This window comes from Osmerus eperlanus, chromosome 1, assembly GCF_963692335.1.
Source record: "Osmerus eperlanus chromosome 1, fOsmEpe2.1, whole genome shotgun sequence".
NCBI classification, from domain to species: domain Eukaryota; kingdom Metazoa; phylum Chordata; class Actinopteri; order Osmeriformes; family Osmeridae; genus Osmerus; species Osmerus eperlanus.
The window spans coordinates 25,846,100-25,854,775 of record NC_085018.1 but is presented as its reverse complement, the minus strand read 5'-3'; the positions used below and the strand labels follow the sequence as shown (position 1 = coordinate 25,854,775).

The 8,676-nt window shown below is 51.9% G+C and overlaps 2 protein-coding genes across 2 annotated transcripts in view; one reads left to right on the top strand and one right to left on the bottom strand.

The window, feature by feature from the left end:
- LOC134029397 (neuron navigator 1-like) overlaps positions 1–8,511 on the top strand; it is a 57,570-nt gene extending 49,059 nt beyond the window's left edge. Inside the window, 7 exon segments of the mRNA XM_062473496.1 lie at positions 2,324–2,568; positions 2,769–2,923; positions 3,092–3,163; positions 3,264–3,460; positions 3,701–3,819; positions 3,956–4,153; positions 4,794–8,511. Coding sequence (XP_062329480.1) covers positions 2,324–2,568; positions 2,769–2,923; positions 3,092–3,163; positions 3,264–3,460; positions 3,701–3,819; positions 3,956–4,153; positions 4,794–4,886 — 1,079 coding nt within the window. The 3' untranslated portion in view covers positions 4,887–8,511.
- The window catches only part of tnni1b (troponin I type 1b (skeletal, slow)), a 106,301-nt gene that overhangs the window by 74,069 nt on the left and 23,556 nt on the right, over positions 1–8,676 (bottom strand). The gene's annotated exons all lie outside the window — the stretch shown is intronic.

Genomic DNA, 8,676 nt, shown 5'->3' with positions numbered 1-8,676 from the left:
GAGGAGAATGTGTTGGCAGACACAACGGCATACGTCGACATTTAACAGAATTTCTGTGGTAATAATAATAATATTTGTAATGCACTTTATATTAGCTAAACTCTCAAAGGTTAAAAACAAGAAAGGGCGGAAAAATCATGTTGACCAAAAAAGAAAATAGGACAGAATAAAAGAGTCAATCAACCTGGTCTAGATGCGCTCCTGATCTTCACATCAAACAGCATCTTACTCTCTGAAGTTAGTTGACCTCCAGGATGCTGAGTTGATTGTGGGGAATTCTGTAAATTCCTGAATGTCCATCACCCTGCCCTCTCTCTCAGGGCTGGGGAGACGTGGAGTCTGCTGTTTACTGAGGTTCATGTAACAACGTTAACCTTTGCATCTCTACATCCCCAAAACAGCTCTGGTGTGTCAGGAAGGATGGATCTTCAACCAGGCTGATCTTGTCCCTCCCTCCTGTTTTCCCTCTCCCTCCCCTCTCCTCCGCCTCTCCTCTCCCTCCCCTCTCCCCTCTCCTCCCCTCTCCTCCCCTCTCCTCCCCTCCCTCCCCCTCTCCTCCCCCTCTCCTCCACCCCCTCTCACCTCCCCCTCTCCTCCCCCTCTCCCTCCCCCTCCTCCCTCCCCCTCTCCTCCCCCTCTCCCTCCCCTCTCCTCCCCCTCTCCTCCCCCTCTCCTCCCCCTCTCCCTCCCCTCTCCTCCCCCTCTCCTCCCCCTCTCCCTCCCCTCTCCTCCCCCTCTCCTCCCCCTCTCCCTCCCCTCTCCTCCCCCTCTCCCTCCCCTCTCCTCCCCCTCTCCCTCCCCTCTCCTCCCCCTCTCCTCCCCCTCTCCTCCCCCTCTCCCTCCCCTCTCCTCCCCCTCTCCTCTCCTCTCCCTCCCCTCTCCTCCCCCTCTCCTCCCCCTCTCCTCCCCCTCCCCTCTCCTCCCCCTCTCCTCCCCCTCTCCTCCCCCTCTCCCTCCCCTCTCCTCTCCCTCCCCTCTCCTCTCCCTCCCCTCTCCCTCCCCTCTCCTCCCCCTCTCCTCCCCCTCTCCTCCCCTCTCCTCCCCCTCTCCTCCCCCTCTCCCTCCCCTCTCCTCCCCTCTCCTCCCCCTCTCCCTCCCCTCTCCTCCCCCTCTCCCTCCCCTCTCCTCCCCCTCTCCCTCCCCTCTCCTCCCCCTCTCCCTCCCCTCTCCTCCCCCTCTCCTCCCCCTCTCCTCCCCCTCTCCCTCCCCTCTCCTCCCCCTCTCCCTCCCCTCTCCTCCCCCTCTCCTCCCCCTCTCCCTCCCCTCTCCTCCCCCTCTCCCTCCCCTCTCCTCCCCCTCTCCTCCCCCTCTCCCTCCCCCTCTCCTCCCCCTCTCCTCCCCCTCTCCTCTCCTCTCCCTCCCCTCTCCTCCCCCTCTCCTCCCCCTCCCCTCTCCTCCCCCTCTCCTCCCCCTCTCCTCCCCCTCTCCCTCCCCTCTCCCTCCCCTCTCCTCTCCCTCCCCTCTCCCTCCCCTCTCCTCCCCCTCTCCCTCCCCTCTCCCTCCCCTCTCCTCCCCCTCTCCCTCCCCTCTCCTCCCCCTCTCCCTCCCCTCTCCTCCCCCTCTCCCTCCCCTCTCCTCCCCCTCTCCCTCCCCTCTCCTCCCCCTCTCCCTCCCCTCTCCTCCCCCTCTCCCTCCCCTCTCCTCCCCCTCTCCTCCCCCTCTCCCTCCCCTCTCCTCCCCCTCTCCCTCCCCTCTCCCTCCCCTCTCCTCCCCCTCTCCTCCCCCTCTCCCTCCCCTCTCCTCCCCCTCTCCTCCCCCTCTCCTCTCCCTCCCCTCTCCTCCCCCTCTCCTCCCCCTCCCCTCTCCTCCCCCTCTCCTCCCCCTCTCCCTCCCCTCTCCCTCCCCTCTCCTCTCCCTCCCCTCTCCTCCCCCTCTCCCTCCCCTCTCCTCCCCCTCTCCTCCCCCTCTCCCTCCCCTCTCCTCCCCCTCTCCTCCCCTCTCCCTCCCCTCTCCTCTCCCTCCCCTCTCCTCTCCCTCCCCTCTCCTCCCCCTCTCCCTCCCCTCTCCTCCCCCTCTCCTCCCCCTCTCCCTCCCCTCTCCTCCCCCTCTCCTCCCCCTCTCCCTCCCCTCTCCTCCCCCTCTCCCTCCCCTCTCCTCCCCCTCTCCTCCCCCTCTCCCTCCCCTCTCCTCCCCCTCTCCCTCCCCTCTCCTCCCCCTCTCCTCCCCCTCTCCCTCCCCTCTCCCTCCCCTCTCCTCTCCCTCCCCTCTCCTCTCCCTCCCCTCTCCTCCCCCTCTCCTCCCCCTCTCCCTCCCCTCTCCTCCCCCTCTCCTCCCCCTCTCCCTCCCCTCTCCTCCCCCTCTCCCTCCCCTCTCCCCCCTGCAGGTCTGAAGGACAGGTGTGTAGACAGTGTGGTGTTTGAGACGCTCATCCCTAAGCCCATGATGCAGCACTACATCAGCCTGCTGCTGAAGCACCGACGCCTGGTTCTGACCGGGCCCAGTGGCACGGGCAAGTCCTACCTGACCTCCCATCTGGCCCGCTACCTGCTGGAGCGCAGCGGGCGTGACCCCGCCCTCGCTCACGGCCACGCCGTCGTCTCCTTCAACATGCACCGCCAGTCCTGCAAGGTGGGCCGGGGGGGACCCTCCTCTCATATATATGAATTATAGGTCTTTATAATGTAAGCTCTCATCCACCATTTAACCTCTCTGTCTCTCTCCATCGCTTCCTCTTTTTCTCCCTCTCTCTGTGTCCCTCTCTCTCCTATCTCCCCCATCTCTCTCTCTTTCCCTTTCTCTCCTTCTCTCTCTCTCTTTCTACTACTTAGGATCTACAGCTCTACCTGTCTAACCTGGCCAATCAGATTGATCGGGAGACCAGCACAGCAGAGATCCCATTGGTTGTGATCGTGGATGACATCCAGGACGCTGGCTCCATCAGTGAGCTGGTGAACGGAGCACTCACCTGCAAGTACCACAAATGGTGAGTCAGCAGGGTTCCTCCAGGCATCACCAGGACAACACTGTCACGGGAGATCAGGTTTTAACAGTTGAAGTATAATCTCTGTTCTGGTTTGTCTTTCTCCCTCTTTCTCTCCTTCCCTCTCTCTCTCTCTCTCTCTCTCTCTCTCTCTCTCTCTCTCTCTCCTAGCCCTTACATCATTGGAACAACAAACCAGCCAGTGAAGATGACACCCAATCACGGCCTTCACCTCAGCTTCAGGTAACCAGACGTCACACATTCATCACACTGACGGTGTGATACCAGGGCATGTGTGGGTCTACAGTAGAGCACAGTCTGACCTCCAACCTCTGACCTCCAGGATGGTGACCTTCTCCAATAACGTGGAGCCGGCCAACGGCTTCCTGGTGCGCTACCTGCACAGGAAGTTGATGGAGGCGGAGAACGAGAGGAGCTTGACCAATGAAGACCTTCTGAGGGTGCTGGCCTGGGTGCCCAAGCTGTGGTACCACCTGCACACCTTCCTTGAGACACACAGCACCTCGGACTTCCTCATAGGTACCCAGACCACGCCCTCGACACACCCAGACCACGCCCTCGACACACCCAGACCACGCCCTCGACCACACCCAGACCACGCCCTCGACACAACCAGACCACGCCCTCGACACAACCAGACCACGCCCCTCACACATCTCCTACAGACATTTCCTCTGAAGTGGGATTATTCAACTCTGTCTTGAAGTATTTTCTATTTCCCTCTACCTCCCTCTCCCATACCCCCCCCCCCCCCCCCAGGTCCCTGTTTCTTCTTGTCTTGTCCTGTCTCGGTGGAAGAGTTCCGCTCGTGGTTCATCGATCTGTGGAACCACTCCATCATCCCCTATCTGCAGGAGGGTGCTAAGGACGGCCTCAAGGTCACTGCTGCCCCCCTCTCACACTCACACACACTCACTCTCTCACACACACACACACACTCACACACTGACTTACAACATGGAGGCTATGTGTGTGGTTCTGTAGACTAACAGGGAGCTGTGTGTGTTATTCCAGGTGCATGGTCAGAAGGCGGTGTGGGAGGACCCAGTGGAGTGGGTGAGGGGCACCCTGCCCTGGCCGTCAGCCCAGCAGGACCAGGCCAGGCTGGTCCACCTGCCGCCCCCCAGCATGGCCTCCGCTAGCCTGGGGAGACCCAGCGAGGCCAGGCCCCTCAAGGACCCCCCACCCTGCTCCACAGACACGGACCCCCTGGTGAGGAGCTGTCCTGGGATCTGAGGAATCAATCAATCAATGTTTATTGATATAAATTAGAAAATTCAAAAACGAGGTTGACCGAAGTGCTGCACAGTATATGAATCACAACGATCAAGATGCGCAGTAACAATAAACAACACATTTACAGAGAAATAAGAAGGAAGGTCATGGAATTTTAGAAGCCAAGGAGAAAACATACGTTCTAAGTTCAGTTTTAGAAGTTGAGATAGTTGAGACAGTTCAGAGGTGTGCTGGGAGACTGGCTTGGCCTGGCCTGGCCTGGCCGGGCTCGGCCTGGCCGGGCTCGGCCTGGCCCGGCCGGGCTTGGCCTGGCTCGGCCTGGCCTGGCTCGGCCTGGCCTGGCTCGGCCTGGCCTGGCTCGGCCTGTCAGTGTAGCGGCAGGTTAGTGATGGTCAGGAATTTAGTCTCGAAACAGAATTCAGACTGAACCTAAACTGGTGATCTTGACAGGTTATCAAACTTAAGGCTGTTCATGTAAAACATTCAGAACGCACGCTGAACCCTATATAACCTGTGCACACACATGTATAAATATGTATCTGTGTGTTGTGTGACGTGAGCTATCCTGACTCATCACCCTACTCATCACCCTACATCCTCATTCTCTGGGTTCCAGATGACCATGTTGCTGAAACTACAGGAAGCAGCGAACTACATCGAGTCTCCAGAAAAAGAGACACCAACAGACCCCAGTCTTCCCCGGCTGTGAACCCCATGTAGACCCCAGTCTAGACCCCAGTCAGACCAGTCTCTCCAGGGGTGTGAACCCAGTCTAAACCCTTCAGGAAGACCTGCTCTTTCTCCCTGTCTCTTAACTAGTTTTTACATTCCTGTTCAGGAACGACAACTTGTAGAAGTTGTTCTTTACTCTTAGAGAAAAAACAGCCATACTGGTGCTGTGGGTTTGAGTGAGATGTCGTGTGTGTGTCGTGTGAGTGTGTGTAATCGCTCATTTTATCACGAGTTGTCCCATGATGGAAACACTGCAGCAAGATGAGACTGATGATATCAGGGCTTTGTCTGTTTCCTCAGTACTTTCCTCAGACTCCCGTCCAGTATTCTTGGACAACAAGACTTTAATCAGTTTCAACTGCCCTCAGCATTCCTCTTCAACATAGGTGCTAGCCGCTTTCTCTCTAGGTCACCTTGTGGACATGCATTTAGCTTCAGCCAGGGGATCCCTACAACAGCACACACCCACCCAGAGAAGCACATTCCTGCTTGCTCACTGCAGCTCTGCAACGCCCAGGGGTGTGTCTGCGGAGCGCTCCAGATTGTCCAGCATCCCTACCTGTGACACATATCTACTTTACCAGGGCTCTGGAGGACAGATCTTAGACTTATGCAATTTCACAGTCTTTTCAGTCAGGAGAACAGGTTTTTATCAAACGAGGGGAATGCCTTAACACCAGAATAACCATCACCTTTACATCAGCCTGTGTCTCTTGCTGCTTTTACAACAGCGGCCCTCACATTGGTCGCTCTACCTGAAGGTCCACCTCTTCAGCTCTGTTCTAGTCTGGTCTTAAACAGCACGAGAAGGCAAGGTGTGTCAACTTGTCAGGACACGTTACTCATTTCCTGACAGATCGTCAAAGAAAGATAATTATTTCTGGTCAGTCTTCATCATTTCACCTGGAAAATCTGCTAATATATTACAAAAGCTAGCGGCCCTACTTTAGCAACCACGTATGAAGTAACATTAAGGATGTTTCTTCTGCTTGGTGCAGGTGTTGACATGCTATTTTTTAATTTTCCTTTATGAAAAAATGTACGCACAAGAAAGTGGTGCGTCCACGCATTGCGGCATCTACGGTGCAAGTTTATCTTCGTTACCGGTGCCATCATTCTCATTTCAACTTTACGATACAGTTTCTAAAACCATGCTAATGTAGCCTACTAACTACCTGCTTTTTGGGCCATGGTCGAGTTGGCTGTAAATCTAAATCAGGTATTAAAAGTTTATGAACAGGTGTTATAAAACAGACAGGTCTTCTATATGCATAGTGCTTTTCATCAGTTGCTTGTCACTTGTTGCTTCTAATTAAGGTAATTTACGCTATTTTACCTATAGTAAAATATCACCAAATATCCTTTAAGAATTAGGCAACTCAAAGTAGTAACTAGGTTTCATGTACATAGTTTCTGTAAAAAAATAATAATAATACAAGACCATTATAGTTGCATGGTGCGGTTATCTAATATGCTGAACCAAATACCGTTTCTTTAACTGTAACCTTGCATATTGACAGTCTAGTTAGAGGTCTGAGTACAAGTGCTTAAATGAATGTAACTGTAACATTTTTACATAATGTGGTAGCCATTTGTCACAAAAAAAAGCCTTGTCGCAATGCCACAAGGATTTCTATGGAACAACGAACAACGACACGAGTAGTGATTTCCAGCATTGTTCAAGAGTAACAATCAGTGACATTACGTGTAGGCTATGTATTAGCCTATTTTGGCTTAATGGTGAAACGTGAAGCATAGAGGTGACGTAAAGTGTGTTTGTGGCAATTGTTTAATCATCCGCGGCCCCAAACTATCCGACACCGATGTGTCATGGTTCTTTCACTGATGTAGTAAGCCGTCATATAGGCCTATCACATGTAAATATTCTGTAAATTAGCCTACTGACAGATTGATTTTTTTGTCTCGTGGTTATTATTACGCCTTCGAGTTGAAGACATGGTTGTCTTGTGTTTGCGTTGCTTTTACATGCAGCCGCTATGTAGCGAATGGCTTTTGCTCATTGACTTGTTCACATACTATTCAAAACTGCAGTAATCGATCTAAGCGGATATTTGCTTCTTTTTTTTAACGCATTTTACAATGACAACATATTGGGTTGCTCACCCTGAACCCCACTCAGTTTAATGTATAACTCTCCTTAGTGTACTGTCAAATATGTTTTAGGCTACAACCATATTTTATAGGTATAGATCAGTGGTATGGCATTTGACTTCAGATCAAGAAGTTAGACGTTTAAATCTACTCCCCCCCCCCCCCCCCCCCCCCCAGGTGACAGGTAACACGAGCCTTTCTCATTGCACCGCCTCACCCCACACACTAGTTGTTTTTGCGGGTCTGTCGCTGTGATGTGTGTGTGTGCTAAACTAGTGATTACCAGGAGGACTATGCAGCAACTTCTACTGGTGTTGGCAATCGGAAACGTCCCAACTTGGCTTTCGGACGATGCGGTTTGCCCTTGCTTGTGCATCAGCCCTGTCGTTTCGCTTTGCGGTTGGACCAAAAGTTGAATGGAGCCGGATTGAAAGATCGTAAGATCTCAAAAATGCAATTTACTGAGCCTTAATGTGAAAAACTGTGTTCGGATTGTGTCAGAGATTTTCGGGGTCACCCCAGGTTAAAATGTGTTTCCCGCCACCAAGATCTCCTTGATACGAACACAGTGTGAAGAAATAGAGGCGCACAGATAGTGTGTTAGACAGGGTTCTCTTATGGGGCCTTACAGATATGGTCACCCGTCCAGGGGCACGGTAGCTCCTGGTTGAGGGTGATAAACTTGATAGAATGTTTGTTGAGTGACTATGGTTCTACTGCGCAATGCAGAGCATAACAGCACTGGGTTCGACACCATAGGTATTAGGCTTGTTATTTGAACCCACTGAACTTTTGAAGTCCTTGCATTGGGGCACAGATGAATTGCGATTTTGGAAAAGTGTGTAAAAGGCACAAATCCAGTAAAAGGATTGAGAAAAGGAGGTTGGTTTTACCTGTTGGTCATAGGCTACGCAACTTTCCCCAAAACCATACTAAAAACTCCCAGGCCTGAAAAGAATAAAACGTATTTCAAAATGTTTTAATGTTTTTTTCTCCACACAAAGGCCATTACAGGTTGCTGAATAGTCATACTCATTCTTGCAAAGGTTAATGACTCTAAATATAATTACAAAAAGAAGCTATAGAGCCTAGAATAATGTGAAAAATTTGATGGAATTCTAAATGTTGTAAATGCATGTAAAACTGCTGTGCGACGAGATATTACATGAACGTATTGTTAGATCATTCAGCTGATGTTTTTCCCTTTTAAGACGCTATTTGATCTTTCTTTTTTTCTAAAGGATCCTTTGTAAAATCTAATTTCTCTATTTTGTACAGGATATCATTATTGTAAACATTGTATAAAGATCGGCATTCTGTACGCGACAACAATCATTCCTGGGGAAAAGTTTGAGAATAGTAGGCTATCCTCTTTAGAGTGGACCCACAATAATGGAGATGCCATGCTTCTTGAAAAAAAAAAAACGAAAACATTTTCATCCACTAGTCTCTGTTTGTTGGAATCAATAAAAACGTCTCATTATCACGTGTGTCATTGTCGCGTGCAATGTCATTGCTCCCCCAAAAAATCTGTCCGAATTCAATATACGTAATCTCTTAGAGATATTATTTGACCGGTAAGCCTATTTGTATCCACAAAATGTCTCTAAACGAAGCGCAGAGTTATAGGCAGCAAAGCATCTGTAGGACTGGCT